The 16970-nt window shown below is 38.2% G+C and overlaps 2 protein-coding genes and 1 long non-coding RNA gene across 3 annotated transcripts in view; 2 read left to right on the forward strand and 1 right to left on the reverse strand.

Annotated features, from left to right (window-relative positions):
* The window catches only part of wipf2a (WAS/WASL interacting protein family, member 2a), a 10832-nt gene extending 8422 nt beyond the window's left edge, over positions 1 to 2410 (forward strand). The window contains 2 exon segments of the mRNA XM_084395822.1: positions 1046 to 1162; positions 1262 to 2410. Coding sequence (XP_084251948.1) covers positions 1046 to 1162; positions 1262 to 1302 — 158 coding nt within the window. The 3' untranslated portion in view covers positions 1303 to 2410.
* Positions 2411 to 5997: 3587 nt separating this feature from the next.
* On the reverse strand, positions 5998 to 7562 carry LOC311281542. The gene is made up of 3 exons (XR_014625811.1): positions 7457 to 7562; positions 6461 to 6606; positions 5998 to 6342 (listed from the first exon to the last, which is right to left on the reverse strand). It is a non-coding gene; the product is annotated as an uncharacterized lncRNA (long non-coding RNA).
* Positions 7563 to 7688: 126 nt separating this feature from the next.
* On the forward strand, positions 7689 to 16458 carry cdc6 (cell division cycle 6 homolog). Its single transcript, XM_084394548.1, has 12 exons — positions 7689 to 7808; positions 8454 to 8720; positions 8821 to 9090; positions 9171 to 9370; positions 10500 to 10654; positions 10769 to 10875; positions 13006 to 13145; positions 13232 to 13332; positions 13420 to 13490; positions 14844 to 15016; positions 15818 to 15958; positions 16063 to 16458. The coding sequence occupies exons 2-12, from the start codon at positions 8480 to 8482 to the stop codon at positions 16150 to 16152; spliced, it is 1689 nt and encodes a 562-aa protein (XP_084250674.1). The 5' UTR covers positions 7689 to 7808; positions 8454 to 8479; the 3' UTR covers positions 16153 to 16458.
* The last annotated feature ends 512 nt before the right edge of the window (positions 16459 to 16970 follow it).

Raw genomic sequence — 16970 nt, forward strand, 5'->3', positions numbered from 1 at the left:
GAGTTATAGTCAGAATTGTGAGATATAAAGTCAGAATTGCAAGATATAAAGTCAGAATTGCGAGTTATAGTCAGAATTTTGAGTTATAGTCAGAATTGCGAGTTATAGTAAGAATTGTGAGATATAAAGTTAGAATTGCAAGATATAAAGTCAGAACTGCGAGTTATAGTAAGAATTGTGAGATATAAAGTCAGAATTGCGAGTTATAGTCAGAATTGCGAGTTATAGTAAGAATTGTGAGATATAAAGTCAGAATTGCAAGATATAAAGTCAGAATTGCGAGTTATAGTAAGAATTGAGATATAAAGTCAGAATTGTGAGTTATAGTCAGAATTGTGAGATATAAAGTCAGAATTGCGAGTTATAGTCAGAATTGTGAGATATAAAGTCAGAATTGCGAGTTATAGTCAGAATTGTGAGATATAGTCAGAATTTTGAGATATAAAGTCAGAATTGCAAGTTATAGTAAGAATTGTGAGATATAAAGTCAGAATTGCAAGATATAAAGTCAGAATTGTGAGATATAAAGTCAGAATTGTGAGTTATAGTCAGAATTGTGAGATATAAAGTCAGAATTGCGAGTTATAGTCAGAATTGTGAGATATAAAGTCAGAATTGCAAGATATAAAGTCAGAATTGTGAGATATAAAGTCAGAATTGTGAGACATAAAGTCGCATGTGCAAGATATAAAGTCGCATGTGCAAGATATAAAGTCGCAATTAAGAGATATAAAGTCAGAATTGCGAGATATAGTCACAATTACCTTTTTTATTCTGTGGTAGAAACAAGCTTCCATCAAAATATGCTTATTTTCAATTAAAATAATAAAATGTCCAAATTTAGAGGTAAAAGACCTATATATGATTTCTAGACAAAAAAAAAAGTAGTGTAATTTTTAGGCTTCGGGTCATTTTGACCCCCTTGGCCTAAGGGGAGGTAGTGTTGCACCCTGGGGAGGGGAGGAGTAAAGTTAAACAATCCCCAGGTGGAGCACAAAATAGCTCAGTCATTGATTGCTAACGGTTTTATATGTTTAAAATGTTTGATGTCTCTTCTCAGATGATTTTGAGTCCAAGTTCAACTTCCACCCTATAGAGGACCTGCCTCCACCTGAAGAATATAGACACTTCCAGAAGATCTATCCCAGCAAAAACAACCAGGGTAAAGACCTGATGATACTTTGACCCACAGTTTTTTCATAAAGACAAACTTTTACAGATTTTGTTCTACACATTTCCTCACTATCTTCTCCTGCTTTAGGGAGAGGTGCTCCTCCATTGCCTCCTGTTGGAGGAAGATGAACACCATTCAGGGACGAGAAGGACCTAAAAAGATGACACAAACACACAAATACGTACATGCTGTATACAGTATATATTTAAGTGTGTTTGTCACACAAACGTTAATTACACATACAAATACACTAATAATGTGACATCTTTCTTAGGGAAACACAATAGCTACATGATCTCTGATCCAAACCACTCCAGAATGCTGTACCTCTAGACCTGAAAACACTGTGCAATATTCCTGTGCTGCCTATACAATGCACCTTCTGTTATCGTGTCTGATGACAGCGGCACAGCAAGAGTAGACAACTCCAGTTACCGTGAAGCTAGATGTGTACATTCCGCTTGTTACTTACAGCAACCAAAGTTTTTTATTCAATGAGAAAATGTGTAGCACTTGTAGATTACCGATGTCTATGCATATCAGACGCAAAGTCTGTATTTCTCTGGACAATCATTTTATTGTCGTTTTATCCTTACTTTAATTAAATTTTTTTGCTTTCCAAATCTATCAGGAATGAGGTCGTTTAAATTGCAAATGTGTTTGCTTACACTACGAAGGCTATGAAACAACCTCGTTTATTGTTCGGTCTGCAGTTGTGTTTTCCTGGTCACGCTACAGAATCAGAGCCAATATTGTCATAAGAGATTTTAAAAAAAATATATGTTTTTTATTTTTATTGGCTCTATGTTGAATCTAAACTACTTTATAACTGACCAAATACACACTAAGTGCCAGCAGATCTGCGGAAGACATCTTCTGGATCATCTGCACCCCTTTTTTTTCCGGCTGGGTACCAATGTTTCTGGGTCGTTTATAGATTGCCTTTTGTTTTGTTTTAAACCTAAGCTAAATTTCAGGAAATAAATTTCAGTAGATTTTGTATAAAACACTACAGGCTTTTCTAATTGGCATTTTTTAATTGTGTTGCGTTGTATAATATGTTATAAAGTGACCAAGTGTGTTAATAATGTTCAGGCACTTTTGGCTGTTAAGTATAAAAGCTACTATTGGGATTTGGTGACCAATCATTCTGACTTGTAAATGCCAATTAATCTGTTTCTGAATGTGTTAAAATTCATGTCAACATAATTGTGAAATAAAAGGTGGGAAAGGGAATTACAATTTGATTGTACTTCTTTTGCTGTTAGAGCGGTGTTGTGTTAGCTAAGTTAATAACTAATGATCTTCGCAACGGAAGTGAATCAATCAATCAAAACTAATTTTAGCTGGACAATAACTTTATCCTAGAGCTGTTGTAAAGCCTAAACAATTTGTTATTAACTCTGTAAAGCTGCTTTGAAACAATCCATATTGTTAAAGGAACACTCCACCGTTTTTTGAAATCGGGCTTATTCACCTTTTTTCCTACATTTAGATAGGTGGGCAAATGCATTTTTGTCTCAGTGCATGCATTGTTTTAGTTTGACAGGGTCGGCGCTATCTTAGCTTAGCATAATGAATGGAATCCTTTGTTGCCAGCTAGCATGTCCTGAGTAAAAGTGATATAAAAAAAAACAAAAACACCTAATTACTTCTTGTGGCCTGCGTATTCACAACAAGTACAAATAGTGATGCAGATTAACACTAGGCGATTTCCTATGCAGATATTGACTTGGGACTATATTAGGGGGAAGCACAGGCGAAGCACTGCTACTTGGGCGCAGAGATATCACGCCCAAGTAGCAGTGCTTCGCCTGTGCTTCCCCTTAATATAGTCCTTAATATATAAATCAATATCTGCCTAGGAAATCGCCTAGTGTTAATCTGCATCACTATTTGTACTTGTTGTGAATACGCAGGCCACAAGAAGTAATTAGGTGGGTTTTTATTATTTTTTATATCACTTTTACTCAGGACATGCTAGTTGGCAACAAAGGATTCCATTCATTATGCTAAGCTAAGCTAGAGCCGACCCTGTCAAACTAAAACAATGCATGCACTGAGACAAAAATGCATTTGCCCACCTATCTAAATGTAGGAAAGAAAGTGAATAAGCCCTATTTCAAAAAACGGTGGAGTGTTCCTTTAAAAGCGCTATATAAATGAAGGTGACTTGACTCGACTTCTTTACAATAAGGACATAATATAAATGTCATACACTGCTTTATAATTGGTCTTTTGCATATATTCACAGTATTTCATATTTGTTATTTCTTAATGCATATTGTGTTACACATATTATGCCGCTTACTATAACAACAGAGAAAAGATATTGTTGGAATCACATTTGCATCTTTTTTTCCTAGCAGATGAATGATAAAACACTGATAGCCAATCAAAATCCTTCCTAAGTGAATTAAAAATAAACATGTGTCTGGTGTCCATGCTAATATAGTTATTCCTGGTGTGAATGGGTCTTAATACAAACATTAAAAAACATAAAATAAATATGAAAGCTTGAAAAGTGTGTTGGTTTTTCGAGGCGCAAAGTAATTACATTTCAATTTAATTCTTACCCGACTCCATTTTATTATGACCTCGAATTTAGGCTAAGTGATTATTGGTCAATGTCTAATAATTTATTCTGAAGCTTAATTCCCTATTTAATTTGATGCTTTTAATTGCGCTCTTTCATTCAGATTTCAATGTCACTTAAGTCAAGTCACCTTTATTTATATAGAGCTTTTTACAATACAGATTGTATCAAAGGAGCTTCACAGTGATAACATGAAAATAATACAACTAAGTTTGTTTCTAGAAGAAAATTGCGTCGTCGTCCACCTTAAGTAAGGCAGATCAATAATATTGTTGAATATTAAATGTCCCAAACTAAGCAAGCCAAACGCCAAGGCAACAGTGGCAAGGAACCAAAACTCCATCAAGGTGACAGAATGGAGAAAAGAAAACCTTGGGAGAAACCAGGCTCAGTCGGGGGCCAACGAACGAACAGTGTATGATTATGATTCAGGCAACGTTACAGGTCAGAAGTTAGATTGGATCAGAACACTCACAATATTTATCCAGTTCCATCTGAATCTTTATCTCAGGCCCCTCATCCATTGGTGGTGTACTTTGATGGCAGTCGTACATTTGAGAGCTTTGAGACCTCCGTTTTCTCTTCTTGCTGGTGGTAACAGTTGTCCATGTGTTTTCATCTGTGTTTAAAGATTGAACAGAAGACATGGAATGCAAATCTGATCCTGCCCTTAATTAAACTTCAATCAATTGCGTTTTGAAATAACGTGTGAAGGTGTGGATTTTTTCTTATGATAATTAATGACACATGATTCTAGGAACAGAAAATTCCCCTATTCTTCAATAATGGATGGCCATATTTACGTTAAAGTGTTTTTGAAGCACAGAGCTAAACCAGTTACATGTCTCATAACATGTTCATTTGATTTACCATCAGTGCTTCTCTCAGTAGTCTGGTCCTGCACTTGCTGAAGCTGACCTGGGCTGGCTAATGTGTCAGAGGAATGAAAAGATGGCAGCTTCTCAAAACTACTCTTTCTCTCCTGACTATCATTTCCCTCACTAACAGTGTCGTACTGATGGTATACAAACTTAAATAAACAAACTTAAGAGATTTGACTTCAGATTTCTTCTTATGCCACAACAGATAAACAAATGAAAAAAAAAAAACATTCAAAGTAATTTGTAGCTGATTTAGGCTCAGTACTTTAAACCATCTGTGGAAAATAATTTTCCCCAAACTAATCCGCCAGCTTGGGTCCTGCTGAAGGAGGGATTGAATCAGATGGCAGCATTCTGTTATGAACAATGGGGGAGAGAGAGAGAGAGAGAGAGAGAGTCAGATTATAACCTTAAACTTTACACCTGCTGTCTTTGTAATAATGAGCTGTAAGATTTGACCGTGCTAATCTGTAAGGTCAGAAAGGCTTAGGTGTGGCTTAGGTGTTACTTTTTGCGCCTTTTTTCTGTTTAGTATGATTCAGAATAACAATTTTGTCTTCTTGATACCATCTCAACTTCTGAAACGCCAGGCTCAAGCCAGATGTTGTCATCAATCATCTCCAGATCATTGCTTTCTGGGAATCGTCTACACACCAATGTGAATAGATTAGAAGAATTCCCAGTGACCACACAGTTGCAGGTTTCCCATGGTACCTGCCCTCAGTTTTGAACTCAATCATCTGTGCCTGAAGGAAAGACATTTTGTCTGATGAGTAAGCTTGAAATACTACTGCATGTTTTCAATGTATCCATTAGCATACAAAAATAGGTTTTATTCGATTCAAAACCATTGGTGCATCAATTTAGGAATCAATGTGGACATTTCCAAACCAGGTGCGATGCGAGAAGTTTCCACTGACAAACGGGATAGTTCACCCAAAAATGAAAATTCTGTCATAATTTACGCACCCTTATGTTATTCCTGTATGAGGTTTTTTCTTCTGTTGAGCACAAAAGAAGATATTTTGAAGAATGTTGGTAACCAGACAGTTGACGTTAGCCACTGACTTCCATAGTAGGAAAAAAAATACCCTGGAAGTCAATGGGGTCCATCAACTGTCTGGTTACCAACATTTTTCAAAATATCTTCTTTTGTGTCTTTTGTACAGGTTTGACATAAGGGTGAGTAAATGATGACAGAATTTAAATTTTTGGGTGAACAATCTCTTTAAGTCCCTTTAGCTTGTCTGGTTAGGATATACTTTAGCTTGTCACTAGAATTGAAGTCCTAAACTACAGGTTTGAGTCATAATACATCCCACAGAATCGATCATAACCGTAGGAGATCCCCGCATCCAATGTTAATCAGTTTGACATCCAATGTTTCTGGATTGATCAGCAGGTTCTCCATCTTAATATCGCAGTGAAGCACTCCACGGACACAGCATGTGTAAGCGGCGCACAGTGCCTTCAGCATTATAAAATTTGCAATGTCCTCACTAAAGGTGTCTTTGTGACGATTCAAAAAAATCTAGCAGATCTTCGCAAGGTGAGAGGCGTTCCAAGACCACGATGTAGCGGCCATGCTGGTCCTGCCAGTCCAGCAGCTGAATGATCTCTGTAGTGTTAGGGCCCTTATTAACAAGAATTTATAGACCTACCTCTATTGGAACGGGTGAGGGATGACCAGGCTAGAAGAAAGATCATTTTTATGATTGTTAGATGAAGGTGCATATCCATATCCATATTGTTGTTTACATGTTTTAAGTTCAGCAATATGAAAAAACATAGCAAGTGTAGTCTACTTACAATGGTGATGTATTCCATGTTCCTCGGCTTTCTGGAAATTTTCACCGCCACCTCAAGGCCGTCCTCCAAGCTCCTCCTGTCGTAGACAGTGGCCAGTCTTCCCTGGCCAAGCATCCTGCTGATTTCATATTGGCTCAAAATGTCCTCTATTAAAAGATACATAATTAATAGTTAGAAAATTATTTATAGGGTGGCATGAGGACTTCAAGCACTGGCAACACCAAAGCTAGCATCCATGCATAATTCTTATGGATTATATGGGCTGACTGTCAGACACATTTGGATTAATGAATATGCAAAACAGCTGCATTAACACAAAAATCATCTATACTGTTTAAAAAAATGAAAATTCTTTCAATTCTAAATCAACACTGAACAGATTTTCCTGTTATCACTGTAAAGCTGAATTGAAATAATGTTTTGTATAAAGCGTTATTTAAATGACTTGACTATTATTCAGGGAAATAAATAAAAACATATTTTTTAGTTTTTAATGCACACATTTATAAATCTTGAAAAAGAGGCCATCTTGACATTATTTATATATATATATATTTTTTTTTTTAACTGCCCTTCATGTAGGCTAAAACACAAAATGAGATATCTTGACAGTTCAGTAGAATAATTTATTAATGAATGTCAAATCAAACAGAATCCCAGTCAAAGAAATACAGCTGAATTACTCTATATATCATATATAGGCATATCATATATATTTATCTGGTTGGAAACCAAAATATGCTAAAGAGAGAACAGTTGTTTTTAAAATGTTCATGACACTCAGACTTTATTTATCATATATATATATATATATATATGTCATATTAAAATGGTACTTTTGAACAGCACCTAGTACTCCAATTCAAAACACGTCCAACCTTTTAATTATTTTTTTTGAGATGTAGAAATTCGATAAAACGATACAAAATGGTAAAATACCAGCATGAGTTAAAACAAATTTATAAGAGTGTAAAAATATGATGGTGGAATACTTGCCTTATCTTTATATAACATTTCAAAACTGCAGTTTAAAACCTTCTTAATATTTCCCGGGAAATTCTTTCCGCCAAAATACCAACAAAGATACAATATACGCGCCTTTACAGTCAAGTCAGTGGGGGAAGGGACTCAGAAGAATCCTATTGGTTCCTTAAAAACAGATGGACTTGGGCAGCCAATGAAATGCGTTGTCACGGAACAACGTCACACGCCGGCGCCTCAGCTGTTTAGAGGAGGAGGTCACAACAACACATTTGGCGCTAGTTTGACGGCGGGTAAGTGTGGTGAGGAGCATTGAGGCTTACAAGAGAAAATTATTGCAGCGATTGTCAATTTCAACTTTAATCTGGTAAGACATTCAATATGTTCATTCTTTAGTCCTTAAGAGATTGTTGTAGTTTCTTTAAATAAACTACTTTTATTCAGTGATTTTCAGCGCTTGAACAAACAGCTTGGCGCCAAATGACACCACAGAAACTACTCGCATTCAGTTTACAGTATTTGTTGGAGACGTGCACGTGTTTTGATCTGCAACAAACATACCTTTTTAATTTTGAAATTGTACTTATTTTTGCATTGAATTAGAGCTGATAGGAAGCATTGTGTGCGTAAGCAAAATAAAGAATCACAAAGCGCATGTAGGACCAAAACCGCCATATTGAAGGAACATTTGTGATCTTTGATCAGTGTGATTCGGAACAAATAATAATTAAATCTTTGTAAGACTTGATGCTATTATACTAAACACCCCCAACAGGTTTTATGTTCGGATGTCGTTGTTAATCACTCACACCCCCAGAGTCTACAGGACAAACAACACTTACTTGCTAAATTCCTCACGGTTTCCCTGTTTTCTCCTCAAAGTACAGTTTTGATGCAACAGATGTTCTAAAATCAAAATGGGAAAGCTGTCACTGAATAAATAGCAAACTATTAAAACTTTGTGTATTGCAGATCATTGATTTCTAAGTTATCACTGTGCTTTTCTTTACAGATCTGCTTCCTGGTTTTAAACTAAAAATGCCCAGCACTCGCTCACAGAATCAGCCCACCCTTCAGTTCCCTAGGAGGAAGTCTTCCAGGTTGGGTTCTCGACCTAAAAGCTCCTCCGAGAATGCGGTGGATGTCCAGGCCACCCCTCTGTCCCCTAGAAAGACAAATGTGGGGGATTCGCTTGGCGCCTGTCAGTCTCCCAGAAACTCTGTGTTGAAAAACACCTCTCAGTCTGAGCGGCTGCCCCTGAGCCCCCGGAAACGCACAGGTGTTTAAAACATCACCTTTAAACGACCATCTTGGTTGCTGTACTTATAGTAATGTGGCGTGCTTTATTTTTTATTTATGAGCTCTTGTTTGTGTTTCAGGTGATGAAAACGGATGTAACCTCTTACCTTCTATGCTTGGCTCTCCGCCTAAGCAGCGCTGCGCTCCTCTGTGCTCCCCTCGTAAACTGTCCTTCAATGAGAACACACCGGTCTTCTCCTCACCTCCACGTCCCACCCCGTCCTCACCGAAAATTTCCCTGTCTCCCATTTCTCGTCCATCGCCAAAACGGCTGCATGAGACCCCCTGTACCAACCCGATCTCCCGTACAGATGGAAAGATCCCCGTTACTCGACTGTTTCCTGTCAAAAGTAAGTTTTAATATTTATATTAAAATTGATGTCACATATTTTTGACACTTGATAATTGATCTATGTCGTTATCCCTGTAGAATCGGGTTATCAGAGCATAAAGCAGGCTCTTCACACTGCAGTGCCCGAACGTCTTCTCTCTCGCGAGGCAGAGAGAGCTGCCATCGTCTCCTTCCTGGAGAACCATGCAGTGGCAGAAAAACCCTCCAGCCTCTATATCTCTGGAGCTCCTGGCACAGGCAAGACTGCCTGTCTAAACTGTGTCCTCCAGGAACAAAAGGTGAGACAAGACAAAATATGGGCATATGTAAATAAAAAAGCATATATTTTAATTAGGGCTGAACGATACATCGAACTTTCATCGTCATCGCGATATGAACTCGCGCGATGAACACATCGCAACAGACAGCCTGACACGATGAATAATGCCTGGTTCAGATTACAAGAATTTTGTGTCTGTTACGATAGTCACGGTGTCAGATTACACGATTTTGACTCCTAAAATCTTGTCGTGTCTCGGACAAGAAACATGTCAGACTACACGTTGCTTTCCGACCAGTCATCGCGTGCCATCACACACACACATTCACTCACACACACACACACACACACACTCGCACTCACTCACTCACTCTCACACACACTCGCACACACATACACACACGCTCAGTCACGCACACACACTCGCTCACTCGAACACACACACACTCACTGTCCCTCACTCACTCGCGCACACACACACTCACTGTTTCTCGCACTCTCCCTCACAGACTCAACCCGTCGTGGAGGACCGTTAAAAAATTAAACATGCTAGTCTTTCTGTTGTGATGTCCTGAAGCATCGCAGACGCGTAGGTTGTCACCCACTATGACACTATACGAGATGAAACGATCGAATCTTGCGTCCCGACGCCCGTTGTCGTTTACGAATCCCCACGACACCCTACGTCAAACGGATCGTGCCAAAATCGCGCTAAAATCGTGTAATCTGAACCAGGCTGGTAATAAACGTTTGACCTAACACGCAAAGAACCTATTAAAGCAGACATGGGAACAGTATAGCTAACATTCACATTTGAATATTTATCGTAAGTCATATCGTCATCGCAATATTAAACAATGTTATCGCACATCGCAGCTTTTCCTCATATCGTGCAGCCAATTTTAATTTTAATATACTCTACCATTCAAAAGTTTGGGGTCAGTAAGAATGCTGTGGAAGAAATTAACTTCTATTCAGCAATGATGCATTAAATTGATTCAAAAGACCTACATTTCTATTAAATGCTGTTATAGCAAGAAACAACTGTGCTTATGTTTATTTATATATATATATATATATATATATTTTTTTTTTTTCTTTTTTTTTTTTTTTTAATCGAAGTCACCTGACCTCTTTTCTGTTTCCAGGCTCTGTTGAAAGGAGTTCAGACTGTGCTCATCAACTGTATGAATTTGCGCAGCTCTCATGCCATCTTTCCATTGCTGGGAGAGAGACTGGGGGTTCCCAAGGGCAACAGTGAGGCTAGGCTGGAGAAACACCTGACCAGCTCTGGGCCCACTGTGTAAGTCAGCTTGCAATTTGCATGAATCGTTTCAGGTTTTTAGCCTAGTTTGTAGGCCTCGTTCATGTGATTTAATTCTTATTGTGGTGTTTTTTTTTTGTGTGTGTGCAAAAGGCTTTTGGTTCTCGATGAGATGGACCAGTTGGACAGCAAGTCTCAGGAGGTTCTTTACACGATCTTTGAGTGGCCTTACCTGCCCAAATCTCGTGTTTGTCTCATTGGTAAGATTGTTATAACATATTTGTGGACATTAAAGGTGCTCAAAGTGATTTCTGAGAAACTGTTGATATTTGAAATCAACCCAAACAAACACACATCTTCATTGTTCCGCCCCCATAATGTCTTTTTATCATAGCTGAAGCAATGCAAAATAATTCTTCACAAAAAAAAGACAAGGTAATGAATGACAAGGAAGAACAAAAAATGTAAATGCAGTACACAAGAGTACCTAAGAGCAAAAGTTGGTTGTTAGTCGCCAGCTCACAATGCCACTCAAAACTGTCCTGTTATTAGCTAACATTAGAACCACAGTATATATCTGTTCTGTGAAACATGGCAAAGCCAATGTTACTCGCATATGGAGCAGAAACAACGCATCCTCTGCGTCCGTTTTCATTCCTTCCCAATTAGGTCTTTCCAGCCATGGAAAGCTTTTCTAATATTAACTAGAGATACACCGATTACAATTTTCTGGGCCGATTCCGATTTTTCATTAAGTTTGACCTGCCGATACCGATTTTAGCCGATTCCAATTTCATTTTTTCTAACCACTTTACAGCACACACAAATATTTATTTGATATCTTTTCTGTAATAGAACATTTTACAATTTGCATAGTACATATTTTTTTGAACAGATAAACGCTATAAAATAGAACTATATAAATTACTCCAGGTGTGGGTAATTCACACACATCTTAAGTGCAGTGTTATGGAAGAACCATTTCCTTTTCACATTCAATATCCAATAATTTTTTTATATATGTATTTAGCAAACTAAACGTCTGTATGAAAACAGGGAACGGCAATAAAATAATATATAAATAAAAAATAAAATAAATATAGCCTTGCAGTATAAAGATATTTCTCAAAGCGCACACACACACACAGGCCTATTGCAATCACTTGTACAAACTGAATAATAAAACAAGTTTAAATGGGTACATTTTCTATAAATATTAGTCTTCGTTTTCTTTTCTGACATAGCCTACTCCAGTTCTTATTAAAACACGCAAATTCTGTGCATTTTGGGCACTTTTTTTGTGAAACCCTATTTAGGCTATTTTGTCCATCAAAAGTGTGCTTTCCCTTTAGTTGAGCGTGAGCAGTGCAGCAAATAGACTCGGCGCCGAAACACACGCTTCACTGCTCGCGACGCTCCTGCTTGACGCTCACGCGCTGCTCCTGCTCCCGTTGTGAATGCACTCATTGATTAACATGCACGCCGGAAAAAAATACGCGCTTGCGGTCTTAACGGACGTAATTCACGAGGTTTCCTACATGTGTGTTCCGCGTGCACTTGTGATGCTGATGTTGCGCGATGTTAATCATGCGGCGCCCGAGTGCATTTGACCGGCATAAAATCGGCATTTGTCAGACTGACCGGCCGGTCACGTGAAAATCGGCCAATTCCAGTCACCAGCCAATCAATCGGTGCATCTCTAATATTAACGTTGGTCCTAAAGCTGCGTTCACACTACAAGCGACACGATACCATTCATTTCAATGGAGAGCGGCCGATTTCCAGCGACGCGAGCGACAGCGACCGTTGGTGACTGGATGGGGCGTGTCCAGCGACGCGATAAAGTTGAGATCTGTTTAACTTTATGCAAATGAAGAGCGTTTAGACTTTTTCCTTCCAAAATGTTTGTTTGTAGCGGCAAGAAAACGGATTTGTTCTACAACATGGAGTAACATCCGTGAATGTCACTCACAAACATTACTAGGCAACCAGTAGTGGGAACACCACTGGCAACATGCAGCGTCAAAGTCGCTTGTAGTGTGAACGCGGCTTAAAACTCTTGCCTGATCATAACCCTTCTTTTTCCTGTCATATTCCTCTGACTTTTTCTCTTTTGGAATGTCTCAACCATCTCTCTTTCAATAGTCTTTCTTCAAACCTCCATCTAGCTCACTCTACCCCCCCACCCACCCCATCATGAGTGTAAACGCACCTTCTGCTGATTGGTTGCATGTTGTCATGCTTGCAGCCTGTTGGTCCGATCCATTTTCAACAGCGTTTCTTAGAAATCACTTACTGCATCTTTAATAAGACTTGATTTCTATTAATGTTCTTCTATACAAAGCAGATCGGATTGAATGTCTGCTGACATGTGAACTTTGACCCCTTAGGTATTGCTAATGCATTGGACCTGACGGACCGTATCCTGCCTAGACTCCAGGCAAAACCACATTGCAGACCCAAACTGCTCAACTTTCCTCCCTACAGTCGTGAGGAGCTCAATGCAATCGTCCAAGACCGGCTCACACAAGTATGCCCACTTGCGTATTTTGTTACTTGCTCTTATCCAGTCTCACATTCTGAGGTAATAATACGTTGGCGTGTTTGTGCGTTTAGGTATCAGGTGAAGGTGTTCTGGATGCCGCGGCGGTTCAGTTCTGTGCCAGGAAAGTCTCAGCAGTGTCAGGAGATGCTCGCAAAGCACTCGACATCTGCAGGTAAGAGAACAGGCTCTACTGCTGAATCTCCAGCACAAGTGTGACGGTTAGTTTTGTGAGGTTCTCACACATCTGTCTATCCTTCAGGAGGGCTGTGGAGATTGTGGAAGCGGATGACAGGTCTAAAACGACATCCGAACCGGCGGTTAGCCCTAAAGGTATGAATTACTGTACAAGATGTAGTGGAAAATTAGTCGCACCAGACTATAATCATTGTTGAAAGGAAGAGAAACACAAGTCACATCTAGATGTAGTCACAAGTAGTTCTATTCAGAAATGATATAAAACACTGGTAAATAAAAGGAAATGTTTACAGACATTAAACAGTTTTTGTTCCCCTCACTCCAAAACAAATCCTTAAATTCACAGCAGAACTGTATTCAGAACAGAATGGGAAAAATAAGGAAATTTTGTAGGAAATATGCTTTACAAAAAAATCCATATATGCATATATTCCAAAGCAACTTGTATGCAGTTAACATCAGGCACACAAAACATAAGTCATGGGACTTTTCAGATAATAGAAGCGATTTATATTCTGGGAAATACAGTAGATTGTCTATTATTGTACAAATATTACCAAATTAGGCAAAATATCCTATTGTGGCTAGTTCAGCTACATAGTTACTATGTAATAATTAGTGATGGGTGTTTTCAAAACACTGCTTCATGAAGCTTTGAAACCTTTGCGAATTATTTGTTTTGAACCACTGATTCGGAGTGTGTATCAAACTGTTAAAATGACATGAGCTCAGTAAATAAGGCTTCTTTATGTCATGAATGTTTTAAAATTCCTATGGTTCGCAACTAGAGGACGATGATATCTGTGAACCAGCGGAACCAGTGTCTATATGGTTTTTGCCTGATTTAATTTTTTTTTATATATATATTTTATACATTTGTTGACATTTTAATGAATGAAATAATTAATACAGGGTGGGCCATTTATATGGATACATGGCCCTCTTCCTATTGAAAAAACAAAAGTTGTATCCAAGATGGCCGACTTCTAAATGGCCACCATGGTCACCACCCATCTTGAGGAGTTTGCCCCCTCACATATACTAATGTGCCACAAACAGGACTTTAATATCACCAGCCATTCCCATGTTATTACGGTGTATCCATATAAATGGCCCACCCTGTATAATTAAAAATAAGCATTTTAGTTAAGTCTCTCAGTGGCCTGATTAACCAAGTTCTCCATAAAACAAAGTGAACCCCACAATTTAATAACACGTAAAGACGTTTAGGTTTTTGTTTTAGATGATTGTTTTTTAGCATTTAATAGATTTACACTTTCAATAAAACATTTGCAATAGGTTTTGCTGCATTTACACCATTCTGACCAGCAGGCGTCACCAGCGTGTCTCATTTCGAGCCCTTCGAAACTGAAGCAATTGGTTCAGTTGATTGGTTCAAGCTTAGTTTCTCACATCACCAGTGAGAATCATTCCAGCATTATTTAGAAAGAAAATGAAATAACGAGGGATTTGTCTCTCTTGTTGCAGTGTCGCGGGTGAGCGTTCCTCAAGTGGCACGTGTTTTGTCCGAGGTGTATGGTGACCGCATGGCATCCAGCAGCAGGGACGGTGAGAGTTTCCCTTTGCAGCAGAAACTTCTGGTCTGCTGTCTGCTTCTGATCATCCGTAACGGCAAGTGCAAAGAGGTCCAGTTGGGCAAGGTGAGTCAAAGTTTGATCAATCGTTTGCAAACACCATAACTGAAAGGGTTAGTTCACCCAAAAATGAAAATCATCCCATAATATTCTCACCACCAAGCCATCCTAGATGTATATGATTTTTCTTCTTTCAGCCAAACACTATTGGAGTTCTATTAAAAATATCCTGGATCTTCCAAGCATTATAATGGAGTGAATGGTACCTTTTTTTTTTTTTTTTTTTTTTTTTTAATAAAGTACATCCATCCATTGTAAAAGTAATCCATACAGCTCCAGGGGGTTAATAAAGGCCTTCTGAAGCGAAGCAATGTTTTTGTAAGAAAAATCCATAATTAAAACTTTATAAACTGTAATCACTAGCTTCCGTTAACGGCTGTCCATGTCCGAGTCAAGTTCCAGGCGTATGATGTAGGAGTAACTCAAGTTCCTCTTACATTTCTCTTTAAAATTCTCGTTTTAGACTTTGTAACCGGTGTTTTGTTTTGCTCTATCCTCTGCGCTTCTTGCGTTCATCATGCGTTGAGTCAGAGTTCAATCTTCAGCCGGAACGAGACTTGCGTACAGAAGCCATGGTTTATAAAGTTTTAAATAAGGATATTTTTCTTACAAAAACGCTTCAGAAGGCCTTTATTAACCCCCTGGAGCAGTATGGATTACTTTTATGATGGATGGATGCACTTTTTGGAGCAAACCATTATAAAGCTTGGAAGAGCCAGGATATTTTTTTGGGTGAACTAACCGTTTAAGTGTAAATGTTCAGACTACATTGAAGAAGTGTTGGTAACCCTGTTTGTGTTTCTCCAGCTGTGTGAAGTGTACAGTAAGCTGTGTAAGCAGAGGCAGGTTGGAGGAGTCGGACAGACGGAGTGTCTGTCTCTCTGCAGTCTGCTGGAGAGCAGAGGAATCCTCATTCTCAAAAAGGCCAAAGAAGCTCGGATGATTAAAGTAAGAGCATTTATGAATAGTATGGCTTTCGAATCATGAAGTAATCAATACTTCAATTCGTTACAATTTAATGAGGGTTCTAAATTAAAAAAAATCTTTCCTAGATCTCCCTGAAGATTGAAGAGCGAGATGTGGAAAACGCTTTGAAGGATCGGACTCTCCTTGGTAGCATATTAGCGGCTGGTCTGCCATAATCTACACAAGAGTTTTAACTTTTTTTTTGTATTTTCTTTTTTCCTCATTCCTTTAAATATTTTATATTGATGAGCAGTGAAAGTCTTCATTAAAACGAGATGTGCTGTTTTGAAGGGGGATGATTTGATCCAAAAGGGTTAATGTCATTTTAGTATGTTTGTGTCAAACGTTTTACCTGCCTTTTAAAGTGTCATTCTTCTTTGATGCTTCCAAACAGAAGATATTGCCTTCTATTTTATTTTGTACATCAGCGTTGTAATGTTTTTTGCAGGGGATACACTTTTAATAAAGAAGAATGTACATGAGTTTGATCTTGAGTCAATTATTTACTGATCTAAACCATTTGAAGTATGGCACACTTTAAAACAAAACAATTTCATAAAGAGTTTAACACCTGTTTTCACACAACTTTTTTAATGATTGCTGCAAAACTACACAAAAATACCCTCATTTTACACAGGTTTATTAACCTTGTTCTCATTCAGAAAACACGATATGTGACTCTGGATCACAAAAACAGTCACAAGTCGCATTTGTGGAAATAGCCAACAATACAATGTATGGGTCAAAATGATTGATTTTTCTTTTATGCCAAAAATCATTAGGATATTAAGTAAAAACCAAGTTCCATGAAGTTATTTTGTAAATTTCCTAACGTAAATATATAAAACATTTATTTTTGTGAGTGGATGCAGCACAATCGCGAACATAAATGGACAACTTTAAAGGAGATTTTCTCAATGTTTAGATTTTTTTGGCACCCTCAGATTCCAGATTTTGAAATAGTTGTATCTCGGCCAAGTTTTGTCATATCCTA

Source organism: Rutilus rutilus, assembly GCF_951802725.1.
Source record: "Rutilus rutilus genome assembly, chromosome: 22".
NCBI lineage: Eukaryota > Metazoa > Chordata > Actinopteri > Cypriniformes > Leuciscidae > Rutilus > Rutilus rutilus.